Source organism: Nymphaea colorata, chromosome 8, assembly GCF_008831285.2.
Source record: "Nymphaea colorata isolate Beijing-Zhang1983 chromosome 8, ASM883128v2, whole genome shotgun sequence".
Taxonomy (NCBI): Eukaryota; Viridiplantae; Streptophyta; class Magnoliopsida; order Nymphaeales; family Nymphaeaceae; genus Nymphaea; species Nymphaea colorata.
In genome coordinates, this window is record NC_045145.1 from 18,737,674 (window position 1) to 18,762,241 (window position 24,568).

Genomic DNA, 24,568 nt, shown 5'->3' on the forward strand with positions numbered 1-24,568 from the left:
CTTGGGGGTGAGCGGACAAATTTAGTCAATTTGTTTTAGTGCATTTTATCCGATGTATGCATCCTCTTTCTAGTATTGTGAATGTTAATATCTTGACGCCCTTATCATTTTGTTCGACAATGATTGTAAGAGAAATGTGGTTATTGATCTTGCGGAAATACACTGAGTAATCCTTTTTTTTCCCTCTCTCCCTTTTCCTTTGCATCTGAACACAAAAACTCACTCTCCTTTCCTTTCCTTCCTCTCCAATTAGCCATCCAAACACATTAGAAGGTATCATTTTCATTCCATCCAGATACGGTGTTGATGCTTCAGCCATGTTTAGATCACACTTAAAAAACCAAGTTTAATACCTCGTCTTTAGAGCTAAATGGAAACTTAATCTGGCAAAATCCTCGCTTATATAAAGGCTGTTCTTATAGTTTTTTCCGTCAACTCCCACACCACCACTTTCTCATCTCCATTAAACGCAACCAGTGTTGCTGGTGCTGGAGATCTTTCGGCATTCTTGAAGGTGAAGCAGAAAGAAAGCAACATGATAATGTTGAAAATTAAATATAAGAAAAGACAGAGATAAGAAGAAAGAGAATACGTGGTTGTTCACCACGGAAGGCATCTATCGACCTTGAAGTCGATAGTGCTTAATACCTTTATAGTTATGATGGCACTTAAAATTGTTTCGAAAAATTAGCCATAAATGAGCCGTGATATATTTCCACATACCTGTCACCATTATTGATATCCAAAATGGGCAGTGGATCTAAAAGCTTTATCACTTTATTATTTTTTCAGCTTTTTCATTAATTTACCTAAATATTAATTTTATTTTAAAAAGATTTTGCAATCGACCTTATTAAGGAAGGATTTCAATTTGATTCGATTCAGCTGTTTTAGTGAATCTTTTACTTGTAAATTCAATTGGAAAACATCATTGGAATAGCGAAAGAACGTTTAAGGTGAGAGACCTGATCCGAGGGGACGGCAATGTCAATCTCAGGAGCCGTCGGTGGTAGCAAATCAAACGGCTGAAGTGAGAGATAATGGCGGATCATATCTAGTTACTGGTCTTATATGCGTCCTCTCAAATTCAACCTTTGCAAACGCAAGACAGAACATACGCCTCAGTGATATATTTAATTTGCACAAACGACGTCCCTTTTGGCGTGCAGTAGAAAGATTCTATTTTATGGTGTCATTCGACGTCATCAAAATGGGCCTATGGAATCAGCTGATTCAAAATTTGAGATTGAACCAAACCTTTTTATTTCATAACTAGAAGAAGCAAAGCTGTTGATCCCGTGAAGCACAACATTTAGCAAGCATTGCGATGGTATACGACGGACACATCAAAGAGTAAAGATGAAATTTAGTTGCACGCACAACATAGGCTTCTAAATCACATGGTTTCTTAACGAAACCAGACATGGTAAATAAAGATATTGTATATATATGGAGGCTGTGAAATATTTTGTTCATGAAGCATCGCCACTGACGATATGCCTCCGTAGACCAGGAACGTGCACGTTGACAATGTAATCCCTCCAGTCTATTGCTGCCACATCAAATGTGAAGTTGCTTCTCTCCACTAGCGACATTCTCTTCATCAATTTTGTTGCATTTGCGATATCAAACCTGAAATTCCTCATATCAGGGCTACCCATTCCTTTTCTCGTTATTATAAAAGAGAAGCATGTGGTGCATTGTATATACGTGTGTTTGTGTGGATTTGTTAATTTAAGCACCTTAACTTCTAATGTCAACTTAAAACACCTTACCTTCCTTTATAACTAGTGTATGGCGCGTATGTTACCGATAGCTTCCTCAAGATGTGCATGTCTTTTGCCTTTACCAATCTGCCGTTTTCCCCAGTCGACAAATATGAAGATATATCTGCCAGTGTGTCAAAGAGCTTCATCCTTTCTATATGAACAAATTTTCCTTGTGAATCAATGAAAGGAAAGGAAAGATAGTGCTCATAACAGTGATTAAACAGCTCATCAAATCGCAGGGGGTTTATGGAACTTGTCCCAATGTGATAAATATTCAGGCCGGCAACGCCTGACCATCCATGGCATACCATTGCGGCCAAGATTGCGTTTATAACCATGTCTGCGGGCACCTGAAATGATCAAACATCCTCAACAAGAGATTATTGGCGAGTGGCAAGAGGGAGAGAGGGAGAGAGAGATAAAGAGAGAGAGATGGCTACCAAGTCAACAATAGTCTTTCCTTCCGCTGTGAAGAGGTTAAGTTGGCCTTTCCCGTAGTAGAGAATGAGCGGGTCGGCCATTCTAGAGAGCGAGCGAATACGATGTTTTACTCAGTTTCCTTTCAATTCTGAACATCACGAAATTAAGTGGGTTTTATTAAGAGGGGTTGACTTGAGTCCTTGAATCCACCCTGGGAATGGGTCTTGGATTGTGCTTCCAATAACGGTAGGCCGAACAATGACTGTTGGGATGTCATTTGACATGGTTCCGATCACCATCTCACCCATCGCTTTTGTGAAAGAATAAACATTTTGCCAACCGTGCATCTTTGCCCTGGTCCCAAAGGCGACAACCACCATTAGTACAAACCCTGCCCTCCATTGAACCCTCAGCGTTAAGAAACACATAATAGCAAAATGGGAAGAAAATATGTTAATAGGTTGAAAAATATAATCGTCATCACGTGCACAAAAAGCTCCAAAATATTTTGTGAGGTAGAGAAGGAATTAGTCAGCAAGAAAGATCTGTTGAAACACTTGTTATAACGTTGATAACGTTGAATATATTCCATTCTTGAGGTAGATTCATGAAACAATAATAGTGTGTTATAGTTACCCACTACTAGCCTTTGAAGATGATAGGAAGAGGGAGAGAAAATTAAGGAGCAGCTGACAAGGAGTAGATAATTCAGCAAGATTGATACAAGCTATTTTGAAGTTCCTATTTTGAGGTAGCCTTTTGCTTATGATTTCGGGGGAGAACACCTTAAGTAATTTTTAGTGATTTTCACCTTTGATCAAAGCTGCCTAGTTATAAGGGATACCAGTGGAATTTTGTGAACTGAGAAGCAAAAAAAAAAAAAAAAAAAAGGGAAGAAGAAGAAGAAATTTACATAAGCTGCCTCTTATTCAAAAATTTTCTAAACAGTAAGACATTCCCCCAATAAATTAGAAATCAGAGGCATGCATGCAAGGAAACCGGAGAAAAGCGTTTTGCCAGCAACTTATTTAATATTCTGAGTGCTTGTAGAAAAGCAAACTATGACCGAAAACACGACGGTTTTGGATACCTTTCGAGACCCAACTCTTTCATTCTTAGAGTTGCTGTGTTTTCTGCCAGTCCTTCTAAAGTGTCGTTTACTACCTTGGCTTCGGCTCTGATATCCAAGATGGGTGGGATTTCCTGAGAATGTGTTACCATGGCTTCCTCTCGTGCAATGCTATCTCTGAATAAGAATGGCCTTTCCTTTATCAGCCCAGTTCTTGTTCCATTCACGTAAGCTACAATTCGGAAAAGAAAGAAAGAAGGAGACAGAATTATGTCCATGGACACCCTTGGCTGGAGGGAGGGTTCAAACAATCGATAACAATACTGCCAAAACTACCTGTGGAGACATGCAAGAAGACCTGAAGTTTCTTGCATCTTCCTGCTAGCTTTACCAGCCTCGACGCCCCATTGGTGTTTGCATTCAGAGCAACATCATACCTGTTTTGTGCTCAATTTAAAGTTTTAGAAGGATTGGAGAAAGTTTGAGGAGAAAGACAAGAAATCCACATGCAGATTCTGCAAAGTACTCACCTTTCATCGAACTTCGTATTCGCAGCACAACTTACAATTACGTCCACATTGTCTGCAATATCCTTCTGCACTTTTTCCTCCATTCCCAAAAAGTCCTCTTCAAGATGTCCAACTACTGGGACTAGCTTGCTTAGCGTAAAAGCTTCGTAACAACTCCCGTGAACTGCCTTCAAACGCTTGAAGAGTTTGGTGTTGATTATCTTGTTAAAGAACGAAAGATCATATCAATTTTGTGAATGGAAATGTAAGGATCATGGCGATTTTTTGTATCATTATATGCTGCTGGCCGCAAGTATGAAGATCGAAATGGCGGTGGCAGAAATTTTAGTTTGTGCCATATGTATGGCAATAAGTATTAAAAATATTTTACATACTTTTTTTCTTGTATAGATGCATCATTCTAACATGTGAACCCGTTCTTGGAAGTCCGGTAAGTAATTTGAAGGGGGGTTCCAAACATTAGGGGGCTGTCTGTCTTTTACTAAATGGAGTGCTTTGTGTTAAGCTGTATATCTGAGGGAGGGTAAGTGCCCACATGTAAGCAAGAAAAAAAAAAACATACTTCGTGTTTTAATCTTTCATTCACAGCCTCTCGGTTTGGCCCTTGAATGAGAAGGAAAAGCTTGCCCACGTCAGGCTGACTCCGGAGGACCTTCTCTATGAGCACTGCATGATATCAAGCAAATACTAATTCTTAGTTGCAAGAGCTAAAACAACCGCAGGAACAAGTTCATGGTTGTGATAGTTATACGTTTTCCAACAAAGCCGGTTGCTCCTGTGATAAGCATGTTCTTATCTCTGAGGAATTCCACAATCCCTAGACCACAGCCGTCCTCTTCTGCTTCTTCTTCTTCAGCCACCTCCCTCTCCTTCGGCGACGTCAATATTCCTGCCCTTGTGACGGCTAAAGCTCTTTTCGATTGACATACCCACTTTCGGTCCACCATGCTCACGAGCAGAGCTGGTTGCGTGATTTGGACAGGGAAAGAATTGAATGTGCATGACGCCGGCTGTGGTGTCGATGAAGTGAGATGATGGGAAGGGCTGATGAAGCTGACGGAATAATTCACAGGCACTTGGTTAGCTGCTACACGTGCAGCATTCATTGTGGGAGGAGGCATGAAGAAAGGTGACCTAAGCTAAACATGATATGGTGACGAGGAAGGAAGAATATCGAGATTGATCTTTGCTTGAGGCTTGATAAGCTGAAGAGTTTCGAGCCTTGCACTTGTTCTTATAGCAGTTCCAACGCCGGCAGCATGCTATGGGATGGATGATTTTCTATTTTTCTTTTAGGTGTACGGTAAGTAGATCCATCCATTATTGCCACATTATTATATTTTTCTGCAGCTCTCACGGGAGGATCTTGTTGAAGAGTGTAGGGAAGGCCCGGGAAGAAGGCAGCGAGAACTCGAAGAGGGTCGTTCCTGCAAGGAGGACCAGTGGACCATGCTAACTGTGGAGCAACTGCAGGACCTTTTTGTGCTTCTTTCACTTCTTTCCTTCCTGTTTAATGTACAGTGACTAGACTCTCTTAACTACACGTACGTGGCAAGAATGTACAGTAACCAGGCGGTCCATGTACTTGACATGAATGGCGGAGGTGAACGCCTCCTTTTTGGCTCGCGGCAATGACTGTACAAGTTTTTGGATGCATAGGTCATCTCTAGGCTTGTGGAAGTAGATCTTGTTATTTATTAGTACGCGTGGGCAAAGAAGGATCAGTCTTTTACACACGTTTCCTCATGTTGAGACTTGCCATCATCTTAATATTTCGTGACTTGCTTTTAATGTCTTTGGGTATCTGCTTTGCTTGCCGGCTGTTGAGCAAGACGCAGAAATATTGGTCTTCTTTCATTGATTTGGAAATGAAAGAGTGTGCCACCTTTGAAAGAACAAGAAAAATATTCGGACGTTGCACTTTGTTGGTAAAAATTATTTGTGCATTGGAAAGAAATTTCTTGAAACTTTTGTTTTTCTATTTTCTAGGAAAATTGTACAGCTTTTCCTGCTTTTCCGTCCCCATGAGACATATCTATCTTTTTCCCTTGGAAATCGTTTTTTCCTGCACTTGGAAAGTTCTTCTCCTTCTCTTTTTAGTTGCCCTTGTTTTTTTATACCGGCTGCTGGTTAAGAGGCTCATAGAAGTGTACTCGGTAGGTCATTTACTTCATTTGGGAGGAATGCAATCAGGTTAAACAAAGGGCATTCAATGAACACATGCAGCAGGATATGTGAATTATGGGCGTTAGTTAATGGGTTGTCTGAAAAGCCTTCCATTTTCTCTTACAACTTAATTCACACTCAAAAAGCTACCACTCGAGCTCTTCATTTACTCTCTTTAGACTCGACACAATCATAAATGTGTTACGTGATCCCGTATCTCACGTTGCCTTTTCCCTTTCAATCAAATCTCCGATGTGACTCTTCCAAGTGTCGATCCTATCGTTTATATATAAGCGTTGAACGACTGCAGTTACTGAAGTTCATGGTTTTAACTAGCTGCCAATGTGGGAGTCCAAATGACTTTGCCAAGTGTGGTATGTAAACGGACTAGTTAATAAATGCACTTTGTAACCACTTACTTACTCTAATTCACTAGGCTTAGGTGGTTGGCCTTATTTCTTTAGATTGACCTGTTTATGATGTATCTGGTTGGTGTCACTTCTTTAGATCGAAAAGTATATTGTAAGTTTATAGAAGTGGTGTTACTTCTCTAAATTGTAAATTAAATCAGTCTTTCAAAAAAAAAAAAAAAAGGAAAAGAAAAGTTACTTCTCTAGATTGTAAATCAAATCAGTTTAAAAAAAAAAAGGAAAAAAAAGGTGGTTTCAATTTTTGCAAATCACACAAAAATTCGTGCAGAATTAAAACCCACCCTACCAATAATGGACGATTAGATTAGGTGACACGTCGTTTGAATGGAGTAAGTGAAGGTGCGAATTCTTTGCTGCACATGGCTGATTCATCCTTTCGACTGAGTCGGTTGTCAACAAGTAAAAATATCAAAAGATTTACCTTTTCCGGAAAAGCGGAAAAATAAAACCAGCAGTAATACAAATAAGAAATTGGGACACTCCACCAATCAACTCCTAATATAACACTGGAAGAATCCAACATATTAATTGCTCAGCCGCCGCATAAAAAATTGAATGATGGGGATGAAATGATAAAAATGCGTTTAAAAACGAGGAAAGAGAAATAAAAAGGAAGCCCTCATGAAAGACAAAGTTGGAAATACAAGAAAAGGCGGGTGTACCGTTTGACGCAAATTTTATTATAAATATGTTAATAAATAAGTACAAAATAATACTTATAAAATAACATAAAAAACAAACAAATATATGAAATAACGTAAAAAAACAAGTATACAAAAAATTCATAAGATATTAATGAAAGAGAACGAATATATAAAATAACTTTAAATATAAATATGAAATAATAAATAATTTATAAAATAATATAATAATAGATAAATAAAAACATAAAAAATAATGTTTATAAGATAATAAAATATTTATAAAATAATAACGTAAACAAAACAAAAAAAACAAAAGTATATTTTTTACTGCTTAAAAAATATATTAATTATATGTACTGGTAAATTTTACATTTTTTATTTTTTTTCAATTTTTTGTTTTTATTTCTTTAAAAAGCTTCTTGATTCATCATTGGTTTTTTTTTTGTTGTACACAAAATTACATACCAACACAAATACGAAAACGACTTATATTATATAACCAGCTTCAAATTCAAGATAAGAGTGCACAATGAAATCACCGCAAGGCCTTCTGCTTCTTTTCGATGCATTGAAGTTGAATTCAACATCTTCAATGTTAATGTCAAGAGTCCTAGAGAACCTCGAATGGGCACAAGGTCTTATACGTTCTTCTCGACCAGTTCACTTGAAGTTTTCAGCGTCTTCAATGTTGCTCAGGGTCCTAAAGAACCTTCAATGGCCCGAACTATGTCTCTCTTTGTTCTTGTTCTTCATCTTCAAACTTTACTTTAAGCAAAGAAACAAGCCCGTCTGGAGTTGGCCCCTCTTGAAAAGTGTCCCTTCTGTGCTAGCCAACTCCCGCAGGCTCCATGACTGGTTAAGTGGTCTTCTCGCCGCCGGCGGAGGCACCTTAATGTTTTACGTGCCTGCCATGCAAGCCGTCGTCACGAGCGACCCGAGAAACATAGAGTTAATACTCGAGTCCAACTTCAAGAATTTTCCCAAGGGAAAGGAGTTCAGCAAAGTATTCTCGAAGCTCATGGGCTCGGGAATCTTCAACTCGGATGCAGAATCATGAAAGGTTCAAAGGAAGATAGCGAACGTTCACATTCATTCCAAGCTCTTCCGCCAGTTAATGGCTCGAACGATCCAAGACATCGTCGAGACGCAGCTCATCCCGATCCTAAAACGATCCGCTGAATCCCCATCGCCCGTTGACCTCCAAGACAGCTTCTTGAGATTCACGTTCGATGCCACATGCACGGCCGTATTCGGCGAAAACCCTCGTTGCCTTTCTGCCGATTTACCGAGCGTCCCGTTTGCGGAAGCCATTAACGAGGCCATGGAAGCTATGTGTTCAAGTACGTGCTTCCTGCAAGCTGGTGGTGGACGCCTCGCCGGTTGCATCTTTGGAAGGCAAGGAAATTTTCCGAAAACATAGTGGTGATCGACTAATTCGTCGCACGTCAGATCAAGCTTCGAAAGGAGGAAAAGTCCGAGGCGGTGACCTTCTATCAATATATGCAGAAAAAATCAGATGAAGTGACGTTTCTAAGAGATATGGCCGTCAATTTCCTGATGCCGACCAGAACACCTCGGGAACTGCTCTGAGTTGGTTTCTTCACGAATCATCCCCACGTGGAGGCGAAGATTCTGGAATTGGTGAGGGAGGTGCTCCGGGAGAAGACGAGGGAGAGGCTGAAACCCAAGGATTTTAGACAAGTTAGTGTACCTCCGCGCAGCATTGAGCGAAAGTCTGGCTGTACCCTTCTGTTCCTATTGGTCAGAAAGGGGTCATAAAGGAAGCAACGGTTCCTAGTGGGACTGTGGTGAAGCCAGGAATGGTCATTTTTTACCTGATTTACGCAGTGGGGAGGATGGAATGGGTGTGGGGAAAAGATTGCATGGAATTCAAACCGGAGAGACGGATAGATGAGAACGGAAAACTGAGGCACGAGAACAACAGCTACAGGTTTCTTGCTTTCAATGGAGGGCCGAGGACCTGTATAGGTAAGGATGTGGCTTTTGTGCAGATGAAGTTTGCTGCTGCCTTGGTCTTGCTCAACTTTGAAGTGAGGGTGGTGGAAGGACACCCTGTTGCGCCGGTCACGTCCATCATCTTGAACATGAAACGCGGGTTAATGGTCAGGGTGAAGGAGAGGCCTAAAGTGCAGGGCTAGATGCTTAAGGTCGGGAACTGAGCTTATCTTTTACTGTTTAACTTATAACTATATATAGTACAGGTGGTCTGTGTTTGTTCCATAGCTTTGACTAATATTTATCTACGTATATTTCAGCATCGATCTTCTGCTTGTTCTTGATTATGTCTGCCGAAATGTCATGTATTTTGCATGCAAATAAGTTTTTGGAATAGAGCTTTCTTGCACCTTTGTTTCAGGCGCCGTGTGATACAGTAAATTAAACCAACATGGCTCACTGTCTTTTTCCGAGAACGGTTTCTTTCGTGTTGTTGGCTATGCTAAATTAATTTTGTCCCATTAAAAACCGAATATTTTTGTCGCTGTTTCACCCATGAACTACAAACGGCAGGGTAGAAGGGAGAAAGTTTTGGCTTCTTTCTTATTTTTCCCTCCTCCAATTGTACCGATTGAATGGATGAGAGATTCCCTACGTTTCCTACCTTGAGACAACTCGATCAACTTATAGAATTAACTAAAAAAACCTAATAGATGTGATTTAGTTACGGTTATTTATAAATGAAGAAGTTGCCACTAAAAGTGACAATGACGCTATTCAAGCACCCACCCCATAAAATAAAATACCAGGTTATGTTGAGGACGATCATCTTGGGAAAGGGCTGGGGTCGAAGTGACGAGGCTTAGACTTTCAACCGACTTGTCGACGCATTTCGTTAATCATAAATTTGGGGAGCAAAGGCTAACGATCCATCAACAAAAGAAAAAAGAAAAATGGGTTAAGACCGTGTAATATTTCAAAAGTTTAGTATGTTCAAGGGTTTTGGTTTTTAATTTTTTTTCAGGTTGAAATTGAAACTACTAAGAACAGGTTGACCAACCATCGAACAAGGAACGTAAACTTCAAAGTGGGTCAAACAATGATATCAAAGTATGGTTCAATACTCAAACCTAAGACCCCACCACATGTGCTTTAAGAGAGTTAGATTATAACACTCACAAATGTTTGGTGGTTTTATATTGAAGATTATGAGAGATCTTTAATTGTTTATATAAAGAGTTGTTAAAGTAATTAGTTGTCATAGTTTTTAACATTTTTAAGGTCGAAATTGAAACTGTTAGAAAATGAATTGAAATCCATTGAACCAAGAAGTCGAGTTTGAAGGTAAGTCGAGTCATTATTATTAGATTGTCACGATCTCACCATTCACGGTTCAACGAAATAACACCCACTTAAATAGTGTCAGCCATACCAACCATTCACGGTTCAACGAAATAACACCTACTTAAATAGTGTCAGCCATACCAAGGCCCTTGGAGTTGATACTCTCATTTCAATGTAAAAAGGAAGCTAACCTTGTTTGGCAATTACTAGCCTAAGGTCCCTACAAACTTAGGGTAAGTCTACCCTTTTTTTAGGTGAATAACAAATGACAGCCCAACCTTTTCTGTGTGGCGAGCTTTTACCCTAACTTTCAAATTTAATCACTTCCTAAGTACTTTACAAATCTAACCTACCTAAAACAAAATATTTTAAAAATATCGAAAACCTCCAGTCCAAGTAGCATAGGAAGACCCTGGTTGCGTAGTCAACTGTTCCCGAACAGTGAAGTTTGAGAATCTGATTGGTAACAATCACACCTTCGATTAAGGCTTGGGATAGGCCAGCCCGTTCCATTTCAAGGTTCAAGAAAGTCAGGCTCAGGTCAGCCCAAAGCCTTTGTTGGTGGTCCAAGCCCAGTCCACTTAGTTATCCGGCTGGGCTTGACTATCAACTTTATACCTATCGGTATCCGGATCGGTGCCTACCCATATTTGAAACCTTATATTTTATATTTTAATATCTCAAAAACCTTTAGCCAGAACTTTTAAGAGTGTCATCCACATCATATGAAGAGTTTCTAAATGTGTTATCGGCGACATATATGAGGGAGTCATCAAAGATGCATCAAAAAGTTAAAGTTTTAAATAAGTCGATTGTTAGTGTCTGAATATATATATACCAATCATGGAAGATCATTAATTTTACACGATTGACAGCTGAAGGTCATCTCACACAGGGTTTTAGATGGCTGTCTGTGTCATCTTATCAAAAGCTTCTCGCACCTCTGATGAATTGAATTTTCTTACCAAGAACTAATAAAATAAGGTAAATTTTGACGAATTAATGGGCGAGGAACTGAAATTCGGGAAGCGATTGGACCTTGCTTTCCAATTGATCACGTATATCACCCGTATATATACAAATCTGGCTACCATTCACATGAAATGTTGGTTTCTCCGTTCGTTCCATAGGACCATAGATGCCTGACGTCGACACCTTTTAAGTTGAAAACGATAGGAAACAAAGGTTGGAAGTTTACTTACTCGACAAAGAAACTATTTAATGAATAAACCAAGGGTGCGCGGAGGTGGAGCCAAAGGAGCTAAGTTGGCCAACAGCCTTGCCGTCCAATTTCATAGGCCAGATTTCCCAGATTTAAGCCAACGTTCACATCGGTCGTTCCTCACATGGCAAAGTTCTAACTCCTTCTGCAACATAATAGATTCTTTTCTCACTCGACAATTTGGGTTTTCAAATTAATATATGAAATTGAAGGTATTAAGCTTAACAAACTTTTTTATAAAATTTTACAACCAAATACTACCATAAAACAATGATATCTCGCCGAAAAAATTAAAGTACATACCCTACAAGCATGTTATAACCTAAAATCAATCACAAATAAAAAAAAATCAACAGAAAGATTGAGGAATCAGCCTTTTTATCGTTTACAGGTTCCAAAACGATGAAGAATACATGCAATTGTTGGAAAGACACAGTAACATCAATAAGAAGAAGAAAGAAGAGAAAAGAAAATAAAGAAAAGAAGAAAGATTCGGTAGAGTTAATAAGTCGAGGAAGCATTTACACATGCGTTAGAAACGTTGGTAAATGCCTCACTTAAAAACATTGGTAAAATTTTTGTGGCAACTTTATCGACGTCCGATGTGCGTCAGTGAAAGTGACATTAACGAAGTTTGGGTGAAACACATTGATAAAGATAGAGTTATACAGACGAACATGGAGGACATTGGCAATTCTTGGCTGAAGAACAACTTTGCTGATGAGAACATGATCACATATTGGTAGATTAACTTTTTTTTATCGGCATCTGTAAAATGGACATCATTAAAAGTAACTTTTTACCATCGTCGTTATCATACATCTGTAAAAGTTAATTGTTTGGCGACGTTTGCAACCTGGACGTCAGGAAAAGCTCAACTTCAAGGACATCCTACCAGCACGCGTCCATGAAAGCTGCTTTTTCACTGATGTTTTTCATCAGAGGTCGGTAAAAGTGGTTTTTCACTAACGTTCATTTTCCCATGTATCGGTGAATCCATCTTTTTTTTTTGTAGTGTTTGGAGATCATGTTGACATCAACTTCTTTGGAAACATGATCATGATTTTTTTCTCATTTGATGTTTTAATCTTCCGTTTCATATACCATTCTTGATGTGCATGAAAGACTTTTTTCTTGAAAAAAAAAGCTATGTAGATTACATCAAATAAATTATTTGGTCCGTTTTCATCTAATTTACCTCATGTAATTTATACAGTTATTTTAACATCTCTTTTTTGTCTCGTTCTCACCGAAAAAATGCATTTTTACCATTCCAGGTACAAATATTCATCTTATTAATTCATTTTATTCATTATTTGTTAGGCTAGTGTATTCGCATTGGAAGGAAATAATTCAATATAAATGACAAACTTAACTCTAACACTAAGGGTGGGAATAAATTACGGATATGTCAATAGTACCCACCCCTCTTAATCTGGTTCCCCTAATAGTTGTACAAGTTTACGATTTTTATTGGCTGTTCTATTTGGCAGTCGGGGATCAAAAATGCCTCAGGGGCATAGCTCAAACGGGCGGATTGAGACTCATTATCCAGTTTGACCTGTTTATGCTCTTTTACCGTAAGGATGTGAGTCCTACATGTAAGTTGAACTGCTTGGGTACTTACACAATTATGGACCCTGTGGACAATAGGAAAAGGGGGCTTCGGCTTTCACTCAAATGGTAAACTTAATCCTCCTACTCATATAAAATCACGATTCAATTTTTCTCTCTCTAAAACAAATATTGTTTCTGCTTACTGTTCCATTCACTTGAATATAGAGAAGAGAAACGAAATGGCAGACCATAATGAAGAATGTGGTGTAAATGCAACTCGAGCATCCATAATGAAGAATGTTGGTCTTCTGAACAGGATTCTCATGCCATCTGGCGGGTCTATGTCGATGGGTTTTATGCATCCTTGAGGAATTCTTCAGAAATGACTTGTAGGTTTGGCTTGCTACTGGAGTGACTCCTAACAAGTGGCCCCCTATTTTGCTAGGTCAAGCTTGTTTGCAAGTGCCTCTATAGAATATAACAGTAGAAGGCTGGTGGCTTTTGTGTTTAAAAACTCAAGTGGAATGTATCTTGACCAGGGAGCAGCTTGGTGGGAAGATAACACTTACCTACCTGAAGACTCAATTTTTTGTCCGACATTGATGGTGGGTGGCTTAGAGAGGTTTGAAAATATAACGTTAATATCAAGCAACAAGCCATGGCTTGGTAAGCTCCAAGCCACGTTGGAAGGACGTCACCCCACTCAGACATGGCAAAGTGACTATGGCAACTCATTTCATAGAGTTCAAATCTTGCAACAACAACCTGCTCATGACACTTTGTTTGTTTTAAATAAAAATTTGTAAATTTGGTTCCTTCAGCTTTTTTATATCCTCTTGTTTACTGCTCTCCTTACTGGCTTGGTTTTACCTCTTTACTGTAGAGTGATTGCCAAATTTTGTTGTATATATTTGCTAGTGGAATAAAAGGTTAGGGTTCAAGAAATGAGTAACGGTTTTAGTTGTAACATTATCTCTGCCAGTCTACACGACAGTGGTTTTGGCAACTTCAATGTTTTCCTCATTTTTGGTTTTTGCCTTATTGTTAACTTTGCCCTTCAAACTGATCGATATGCCCAAGTTTGTTGCATAAATCTTCAAGTTGAAGTCTAGGCATTGATTTTGTAAATATGTCAACAACTTGCTTAGTAGAGGGGACATGTTTGGTGATAAGAGAGCCAATAACAACTTTCTCATGGACAAAATGACAACCAATCTCAACATGCTTCATTTGTGAGTGTAACGCTGGTTTGATGGAAACCTGAAGAACAGAGATATTGTCACAATATAATGTTGGAGGTTGGGAAATATAGACTCCAATATCTCGCAATATGCAGGTGAGCCATATGAGTTCAGTGGTAGCGGATGCCATAGATCTATATTTTACTTCAGTACTTGAGTGAGCAACTGAATTTTGCTTTTTTTGCCGTCCAAGAGATATGATTAACTCCAAGGAAGATACAAAATTCTGTTGTTGAATGTCGAGTAAAGGGGCATCTTGCCCAATCCGCATCTGAGTAGGATAAGAGTCCAATAGCTGAATTCCTCATAAGCCTAATCCAATAATTAAGAGTTCCATGGACATATCTTAATATTCTTTTAACCAGAGAAAAATGAAATCAAGTTGGATTTTGCATGAATTGGCTCATGTGTAGTTCACACTATATGATATATCTGTCCTTGTCATAGCTAGGTATTGTAAACCTCCTACCAAACTTCTATACATAGTGGCATCAGTTTCTACTACATCTTGAGCTAATGGAGGGCGAAAGTTCGTTAACGTGGGCGTTGGTACAAATTTTGCATTCAATAGATGGGCCTTATCAAGCAACTCGTAGGCATATTTCCTTTGATTGAAAATAAGATAATGGTAATTGAAATGAGCTTCTATTCCAAGGAAACATTGAAGAAATCCCAATTTTTTCATGGCAAACTCTGAACTGACTTGAGAAATAAAATCTTATATCATCTTCGTGTTACTCCTTGTATGGATAATATCATCCACATATAAAAGTAAAATAAGAATTCCTTGTGTATTTTGGCACGTAAAAAGAGATGAATCAGTGACACTTACAAAAAGTCCCAAAGAGAGAAGAAATGTACCAAACCAGTCATACCAAGCTTGTGGAGTTTGTTTTAAACCGTAGAGAGCTCTTTTGAGCTTGCATACGTAATTTGACTTGAGTGAACTCCAAAATCCGAGGTTGTTCAAGATATACACGTTATTGTAAAAGTTCATGCAAAAATGCATTTTTGATGTCAAGTTGTTGAATATCCCCTGCATGGTGAAGAGCAATAGATAAAACAATTTTGATAGTAGCAGACTTTACCACCAGTGAGAAGGTCTCAAGAAAATCTATTCCAAGAATTTGAGAAAATCCTTTTGCAACATTCCATTGCTTCGGAGTTTGCTACCTATAACATGCATGTCTGTAGAGTACGGAACCAAATCCCATGTATTATTATCATGGAGAGCTTTGATTTCTTCTTCCATATCTCTCGTCCAGCCAGGGTCATTTAGAGCTTCTTTGACAGAACAAGACTCTTGAGGAATGGAACAAGCAATGAAATATTTAGGGTTGGGTTTCACAATCCCATCCTTAGAATGGGACGTCATGCAATGAGAATTGATTGCTCTATTGTTGATGGTGGCTTCATGATTATTTTGCATAATCATATTTTCAGCTCTATCACGCGTGTCATCATTTTTTGACAGATTTTCTTCTTCTTGAACACTTGTAGTAATGCCATTTTGCCCATCTAAGGTAGTGCCAAGTGTTGTCTCTGCATTCATATTTTTAGCCCTCTGTCCATCTAAGGTAGTGCTAAGCGTTGTCTGTGCATTCATATTTTCAGCCCTCTGCCCATCTAAGGTAGTGCCACTTGTTGCCTCTGCATGGATATGCACTTTTCTATGTATGGTGGCTGCTTCATTAGTGGCATTCAACATACTAGAATCATGAGCTATAATATGAGAACTACTATTGTAATCAGATGTGCGGCTTCTTGGATCTTTAGTGGATATTAAATTCTCTTTTTGGTCACCTGCACTCTCATTAAAAATTGTTAGCTCTTGAGTTGAGTCCATGAGAAGAAACAATTTTCTTGGTGGTTTATATGGAAATTTTTTTTCATCAAATGCAACACGGTATGAGATGAAGATTCTTTGAGTTGATGGATATAAACACTTGTATCCTTTGTGTTGCTCAGAGTAGCCAACAAAGATACATGGTAAGCTTTTGGTTCAAATTTGTTCTTAGCATAGTTGCCAAGAAAGGGAAAGCACTTGCATCTGAAGCTGCGAAAAACAGAACAGTTAGGCCCTTTGCGAAATAATTTCTCATAAGGAGAGACCATTTCAAGTATAGGCAAGGGAAGTCTATTTATTCACCATGCGGCGGTAGAGAGCTCTTCTACCAAAAAACACATAAGAAGATAGCTATGAAATAAGAGTGAGGCCAAGTTCGGTAATAGAGTGATGACGCCTCTCTGCCATCCCATTTACCATTAAATATGATGCTAAATCTTCACCATTAAATTCCCCTCCTCCATCTGTCTGAAATATCTTAATCTTCACATCAAACAGATTTTTAATCATAGCATGGAGTTCAGAAAAAATTTTGCATAAGTTTGTGATTTGTTTTTCAATGGATAGAACCAAATAAATCTCGTGCATTCATCTACGAAAACAACATAATATCAAAACTTTTGATGAGAAATAACCAGTGCTGCCCCCCACAAATCGCAGTGAATTCTTTCACAAGAAACTTGAGAATGTTCTTCAATATCAAGAAAAGGAAGTTGACTAATTTTTCCTAATTGACAACTCTCACAAATATGCATGATAGCATTTTTAGAGGAAACACTAATCTTATTTTGTTTCTCTAAGAAACTTATTACTTGAGGATGAGTATGCCCAAGTCTCTCATGCCATGTACTTCTATCTATAGACTTGAACCAGCTGAAAAAGAGACTTAGATATCCTTTATGATGTAGTCCATAGAGGTCGCCAACTCAGGTTCCCAATGCCAGATTCTTTATCACAAAGCCGTTAGCATCAAATATAACATAATATGGCATATCTGACATTAATTGACTAATGGAGAGGAGGTTCTTTTTTATTTCTGGAATGACCAAAACATTGTTTAGAGTGATAACTTGATGACTAGTAGAGATCTTGGCCATTCAAGTATGTGTAATGGAAAGTTTTTCACCATTACCAACCACAACTTTTTCATTTCCATAATATTTCTATGGAATAGAGATTACTTGGATTATCCATGATATGGTTTGATGCGCCTCTATCTGCGAACCAGGTTTGGTCTTGTCCATCAGCAATCTTTAAGGCAACACGAGCTTTTGGAACATCTTCAGCTTGAAATGCCTGATTGAATCTCAACTTAGCGCCACATGATTTGGTTTATTGCAGATTTGGCACATCATTTCTTTATAAGGATTTGCAGGTTGTTTTTCCTTCCTTGGATCAGTTTTGTTTTGACAGTTTTTGCTCATATTGTTACTAGCTTGAGATAATCCTCTTCCTGCAGAATTGAAATTTCACCTATTGTGTTTATTGTAGATGCACGGCTGCTGATTTGTATTCTGTTGTGCCACAAATGCTGAGTAGTGATTTCAGCCTCTTCAACATGAAGCGCTCGCATGGTCTCATGTGCCTGCAATAAGGCAACAACTTCTATGTATTGCATGATAGGAGGCCTTGTGAGCATGGAGGTGACAAATGCCTCATAGCCATTTCCAATGCCATTTAATAGCCAAAACACTTTGTATTGATGAGAAATAGGCTTGCCTATGGCAGCCAACTCATCAGAAATAGCCTTGAACTCTCTTATATATTGAGCAACAAACAAGTCTTTTTTGCGATGAAGCTGTAATTGTTGGGTCAACAAGAATTCACATTTTCTTGATTCATGAGCAATGGTAGTAATAAGTGCATCCTGGACTTCTTTTGAAGTCTCCAAGCCAACAACTAAACCAAGAACCTCTTCTGAGAGTGTTCCGGTGATCCATCCCCCCAAAAGACAATCTGATTTCTTCCATTCAAGAAAGTCTACATTCTCAACAAAATCATTATTCCTTGTTATGAATTCAGTATGCTTGGGATGGTTCCCATTAATAAAACCACGCATGTTCTGACTTTCAATAAGGCCAAGGAGCTGAGTCTTCCATAGAGGGAAGTTCGATTGATTCACCTTTAATGAAACAAAATTTGCTACAATAAAATTATAGGGGTCAGGATACTTAGCTTCTCTGGTAGCTTCCATGCTCTGCTAATTAATCAAGATGCTTCTATATAATATGGGTGTCTGCACCAAATCACCACAGGGATAGCACGTCTGCCTTGAGACTGATGCTCTGTTCCTATTGACGACAGTAGTTGCAGCAGGAGAGGCGGCCAGAATTTTAGCAATTTCGGCCAGCTCCGATCACCAATCCGATCGAGCTCAAGGCTGTTGGATCCGCAACAGAAAGGCAATCCTTCTTGTAAAATCTTGCAGTGGGAAATTGTCCATGGAGGTAACGCCAGATGATGGAACGAAGGGCAGAAATCGGTGTTGCCCTGTTCCTCCTGTTTCTTGACCAGTAGCTCTTCAAAAATCAAGCGCTCCCTTCTCCAGGCTCCAAAAATTCTGCAAACACACTGGAAGGATCTGCAGATGTTCAGGAATCGTTTGAACTCCTGTTCGACAACTATAAAGATCGGATTTGGAAACGCCAGTAGACGTCGTTGCCGTGAACAGGTGGAATTACCTCTGTTCTTCCTTTGTTAGACCTCTGTTTTACGACTGCTTCACGAATTCGAATTGCTCTGATACCATAAAAACAAGTGAAAAAGACTTAATTTTAACGTGGCTCAGTACTTTGTACCTACATTCACGGTAACTCTCAAAACTATGAGAGACACACTATCTCCATCCTTTAAATAATACAGATTTGTTACAAGGAGATTTACATGCCATGTTTATTGTATCAATCTCCTTGATTTCAGCATTGGGGGTTACAACATCTTGAGGGATTTTAGCAACATAATTTTGGCACATTTGAGTAACGGTTTTAGCTGTAACGTTATCTCTGCCTGCACGATGGTGGTTTTGGCAACTTCAATCTTTTCCTCATTTTTTGGTTTTGCCTTATTGTTAGCACTCTTCACACTGAAGGCTGCTTTTTTGACCTTGCTCTCCAATTTCTTCCAGCTTCTGAAGCAGTTTTATCATTGGAAACCCAGCAGTATTTCGATTCCACGCAGCTCTGCCCTTGACTTCAGTGCATGATTATGATTGGAGCTTTGAGAAATAGAAAACACAACGAACACAATCTTAACACAACTAGGGGCGGCATGAGGAATTTTTCGTTGGACCGAACTACAGTCTCAAATTTTAACAGGAGCCAAACGTTAAATTATCTTTGAACGTGACCTACATCCACGAATTGTTCAAGAACTTCATGGATGGCTGCTCCTCTCGCATGTTTTTTCTTTCACAATCATGCTTCTAATTACCCTTTAAAAGTGACATATTGGTGGCCATTTCAAACATCACGTTAGTTTGAAGGAGCAATTGTAATTTTCACAGTAAATTATAGTTTTGTTATTCGACTAGCAGTAACATAAAAATGTGGTGTTCCTACTTCCCTGTTTATTCTTCCTCTTGCTGCTTCCTAATATTTCCTCTTCTTATTCACCCTTTTGTTTTTCAGGCCTATTTAGTTGTTCGATATGATCTGTGTGTATGTTGTCCCTTGCATGCTCAATTGGGACTGCGTTGGAGCTCTAACGACAGGGTTTTCAGTCTTGACGTGCTTCTGATGCATGAGTTGATAATACAATGAGAAACAGATATTGAACATCCATTATTATTATTATGTTGGTTGATTGTTTCATTTGATTCACATCTTTTTTTAACATTGTTAGTGGGGATTATAAAGCTTTCAGATGTATTGCATATAACCCATCTGATGCACTATGTAACAGCCACCAAGGTTTTTTTTTTTTTTTCCTGGAAAAATGCTTAAGAGGAACAAAGAAAATTTCTTGTATGTTTTTTCTGCATATGCAACGAACACACCTTCGATTTGGAAAAGGTATAACTTTATCCTGCTGTCAGTCATTCTGTATTCTTTTTCATAACCTTTTTTCTGGACGAAAATTTCAAGAGCATCAAAGAGTCATACAATTTTAGTTTTTCTGAACTTAATCTCTACTTTTAAGTGAAAGTGCATTTTCTGATAAAATTAAGTTTTGAAAGTGTATGTTACTTTTACGAGGTTGACAAGTGATGAGTCTGGACGGATTGGAGTAAGGATGTGAACGGATTGGATTAAGGATGGGAATGTCCATAGAACAAATTATAATCAGATATACTCTTAACCATATCCAATTTTTTGGATATTCACATATTCAAATTCATATTCAGATTTGAATATTAACAACAAAAAGTCATATATAAAGCTGAAAGGAATCCAAATCTTATTTTTCACATTCACATTCGAATCTGATTCCAAATTTTAAACGGAATCTGGCAGTTCAAAATGTATGGGTGTTGGATATAAGATATTTGTTCAAAACTAAATCTCTTCCAAATTCAAATATGATCACATATTTATATATATCATAATCAGATCGTATATCATTTCTTAAATCTAAATCTCATCCAATTATCCAATTTCTTAATCTGATGTTAATTTTTTTTTCATATCCGATTTTTTCAGGTGGCTTGGTTTGATATTCGATTTAAATCGGACATATTTCCATCCTCAATCAACACGTGAGGACATTGTATACAAAATATTTCTTTCGAAATTGAACCCAAATTCAATTTTAAGTCCGAATCTTGTCAAACACTTATTAAAATTGAATCTGAATTTGACTGAACGTTATATCTTGAATCAAAATCCTACCCGATTTTTTAATAGATTGTTAAATTTTTCAATATCCAATTTTTTCCAGAAGAAATTCGGTCAATGCCTAATCCGAATCCATTCGAGCCCTAGCAACTCGACCCGCCGTTGGCCAGACCTATAACTCGGACTTGGTTCATTTGCCTTCTCATTTTCTCACGCTGAAAGGAATAACCGAAGCCGCCTTCCGTTCCCTGTGGGTTTCCCGCCATTTTCCATCGATCCGAGAGGGTGAGCGAAAAAAGATGGACGTCGCCGCTCTCTCTCTGCCCCTGTCTCTCTCCCGTTTGATGGGCTGCCAACATACTGGAGGAGGAGGGAAACGTTAGGGCATCGTCTCAGTGCGCAGGGCACGACGGGTTGCTCTCTCTCTCTCTCTCCCCCCCCCTCCCTGTTCCCTTTGAACCAGAAGAAGACGAAAGAAGGTGAGGAAGAGGTAGGCGACGGCGACGCTAGTGGAATCCGGCTGGAGATTAGGGTGATAGGCTTGGCTATTACCCTTCTTTCCTGGGGCGAAAGAAGAGTGTAGTTACCCTTGGCTCCAAGCCCGACCATTCTGGTGACCGGAGGTAAGCGCTACGCCGTCTAAGGCTCACCAGATACATCTCCTCTGCCTTTTCTTTTTCCCCAGATCACCCGGCAGTCTCAATCGATCTTCAACTCGTGAATTGATTTGGTTGGTTAGTGAAAGGGTTACAAGGAGGAATATAACGTCGCCGTGGTTTCTTCTCGTTTATTCATTTCGATGGTGATGCAAGTAACAAACGGGAACAGTGGGGAGACGACGCCTTGGGACCAGATCTTGCTGGACCCTGGTGTGTTGGTTTATACCTCTCGGTTTCATTTGGTTCCTTTCTTCTTGGTCGTTGTGGTTTTTGTTCATTTGATCAATTTCTCCGGTAGGAATGGGGACTTACAGTGGTACTTCCTTAGTAAGGAGGTTTAAAATTTTCTCAAAGTGCAAGCATGGTCTGTCTTTTGTGTGCTTAATCTGATACTGCTAGACCCAAAAAGGGGGAATGAAGAGGAAAAACAATGTTTGAGAGGCAAAAAGTCACTTATTTCACGGTTTTGGACGGGAGAAACATCCTTCTTAAAGACTTGAATAGATGAATGAGCTTTTCTAGTAGAATCTTAATTTTTCAAATCGTCCTCAGTTTAAGTATTACATGATCTTTTATTTGTATATGCTTCACACTGGAGAGCTTTTGTCGTTTGTGTTATGGATCCCTGGGCATTTATTGTGTGAAATGTTTCCAGAATATTTATATATTTGCCAAATATTTATGTATATTAGCATTTAAAAGATGATGAACTTCTACCATTGGCAAGAACAAAGTTACAGCTGATATATGTCGAAACGTATTTTGCGTTTCTATCTTATGTTATTTTTTTTTTCCTTAATCAAAGTGCTTCTTTTCAAGATTCCTGTTTTTGACACCATATACCTGAGTGTGCTCTTATGTGACTGCTTAACAGTTCCATTGCAGACAGTTGTAGACATGAGCTTGCAGAAAGTTGTATGCATGAGCATGTCGATTAATTCGAACAACTCCTATTCTAGTTCAACTTGCACTGATTGCTTTTCATACAACTTTTATTATGCAGCTCCTGTTTTTAGAACATGTAATTTTGAACTGCTTTCCGTAGTTTCTTCAGAAGAGCAAATAGTGTTCCTTAATTAATCAGAAATGTGATTGTTTAAGTTAAAGCAGGTGAATGCTGAAACCGGTCGTGAATGGAAGCCAAGCCACTTGGTTCCAACCAAAGTTGTAAAACGCGTATCGCAAGTATCGCAAGCCGTATAGGTCAGGCTTTAAGATACGCCGTATCATAATGTATCATAACCGTATCATAATTTTTTTTTTAAAAATAATAATAAATAAAAAAAATCGGAAAATTCATAAAAAAATTAGAAAAAATTAAAAATAATAAATTTTTCATAGAAAACATGTTTTAGATAATGATAGACTTATTATTGCTAAATGCTATAAACTTACGCGTTCACGGTTCACCATTCATACTTCATAGACATCAAAATTCATAACAATATTATTCAATTTCAATCAACAAAGCATAAGCCATAGATAAAACATTCAATGATTCAAGTGTTCAACAATCATAGATTCATAACTCTTCAGTCGTTCGATACATATAATGATTCATCATTCATAATCTTCATCTTCTTCTTCTTCTTCATCTTCATCGTAAAAAATTGGAAGATCTTCATCAACATATTCAACACCAGCAGTAGCACTAGCAGACTCTCCCTCATCAACAAAGCCTTTTGTTGCAGATCGTCAAAGTTTTCCAAGCTGATAGGATCGAACTGAGATGTGTGCTTTCTTGCTGCTTTTTTTTTGTAATTCTCTACGTTACATAAGAGAAAACTTGTTAATATATAATTTCGTATAAATATATTGTACAAAAAATGTAAACATTAAGCTATATGACCTTTGTTTCAACCTTATATTATATCGAACAAAGACAAAGTCATTCAACATTTTATGTTCGAGCCTATTTCTTTTTTTGCTATGGATATGTTGGAACACACTCAAGTTCATTTCGCATCCACTAGCACTGCATGTATGGCTGAGGACTTTGATTGCAAAATGTGCTAGGTTGGACAATCAAACCCATACCTATTCCACCACAAATCTAAACAAAAATATAACATTATAACAAATCAATGTGAAAGTTCTAAAAGAATCAAATGTAACAAATGCAAAGTAAATTAAACATTTCTATGTATTTACCTGGATACATGGTTGTCCTCCCCGATAACAAGTATCATATAGATCCAACTCATTGCTGACGGCATCTTGTTCTCTAGAATCTGCCACTAACACGTTAATACAATCCAACAAACCACGCAAGACTTCTTTGTCATTCTTAAATGTAGGAGAAAATCTAATTGCAAAATTTAGATAGTGAGCTGCTGTATGAAGAGGTTGATAAAGCTGTCCAGTCTATCTTTTATCTATCATTTTTCATATGGGCATATATAACTTTTTCTTTCCTTTTAAGTTGTCTCGAATTGCCTATTTTGCTTTATCCATTGCCTCATATAAGTACCCTATGCAAGGCCTATCCTCGCTGTCAGCTAACCTGAGGACTTTCACTAATAGAACATAGACCTTCAATAGCTTCACACATGATTCCCAAAATTCGTTATTAAATATGATATCCACAATCTTTTACGAGCATGTGAATATGCAGCCCATTCTTCACTAGCGAACATCTGCCTCAAAGGAGTTCTTTGTTTCACCACACTCTGCACAGTCAATACATTTGTGGCAAATCTAGTTTGTGCAGGTCATATCAATTCAACTCCTTTTGTAAACTTTCTCATCAAACTCAATAGATATGCATAATTATAGGTTGTCCCATGCCCGATAACAAGTATCATATAGATCCAACTCATTGCTGACAGCATCTTGTTTTCTAGAATCTGCCACTAACACGTTAATACAATCCAACAAACAACGCAAGACTTCTTTGTCCTTCTTAAATGTAGGAGAAAATCTAATTGCAAGATTTAGATAGT

The 24,568-nt window shown here is 38.3% G+C and overlaps 2 protein-coding genes and 1 pseudogene across 2 annotated transcripts; 1 reads left to right on the top strand and 2 right to left on the bottom strand.

Annotated features, from left to right (window-relative positions):
- Positions 1–1,252: 1,252 nt before the first annotated feature.
- On the bottom strand, positions 1,253–2,349 carry LOC116258752 (fatty acyl-CoA reductase 2, chloroplastic-like). The gene is made up of 3 exons (XM_031636119.2): positions 2,210–2,349; positions 1,776–2,119; positions 1,253–1,632 (listed from the first exon to the last, which is right to left on the bottom strand). The coding sequence occupies exons 1-3, from the start codon at positions 2,288–2,290 to the stop codon at positions 1,473–1,475; spliced, it is 585 nt and encodes a 194-aa protein (XP_031491979.1). The 5' UTR covers positions 2,291–2,349; the 3' UTR covers positions 1,253–1,472.
- A 1,645-nt stretch (positions 2,350–3,994) lies between these two features.
- Positions 3,995–5,014, bottom strand: LOC116259576 (uncharacterized). Its single transcript, XM_031637433.2, has 2 exons — positions 4,540–5,014; positions 3,995–4,454 (listed from the first exon to the last, which is right to left on the bottom strand). Exons 1-2 carry the CDS (start codon positions 4,907–4,909, stop codon positions 4,270–4,272), a joined length of 555 nt encoding a protein of 184 aa, XP_031493293.2. The 5' UTR covers positions 4,910–5,014; the 3' UTR covers positions 3,995–4,269.
- A 2,516-nt stretch (positions 5,015–7,530) lies between these two features.
- Positions 7,531–9,398, top strand: LOC116259577 (cytochrome P450 86A4-like; annotated as a pseudogene).
- Positions 9,399–24,568: the final 15,170 nt, after the last annotated feature.

Coding starts and splice junctions, on each gene's coding strand:
- LOC116259576 (XM_031637433.2), bottom strand. CDS start 4,909: ATGCCTCCTCCCACAATGAATGCTGCACGTGTAGCAGCTAACCAAGTG. Junction 4,455..4,539: donor AACCGGCTTTGTTGGAAAAC/GTATAACTATCA, acceptor GATATCATGCAG/TGCTCATAGAGAAGGTCCTC.
- LOC116258752 (XM_031636119.2), bottom strand. CDS start 2,290: ATGGCCGACCCGCTCATTCTCTACTACGGGAAAGGCCAACTTAACCTC. Junction 2,120..2,209: donor GAAAGACTATTGTTGACTTG/GTAGCCATCTCT, acceptor TGATCATTTCAG/GTGCCCGCAGACATGGTTAT. Junction 1,633..1,775: donor TACACTAGTTATAAAGGAAG/GTAAGGTGTTTT, acceptor GAGGAATTTCAG/GTTTGATATCGCAAATGCAA.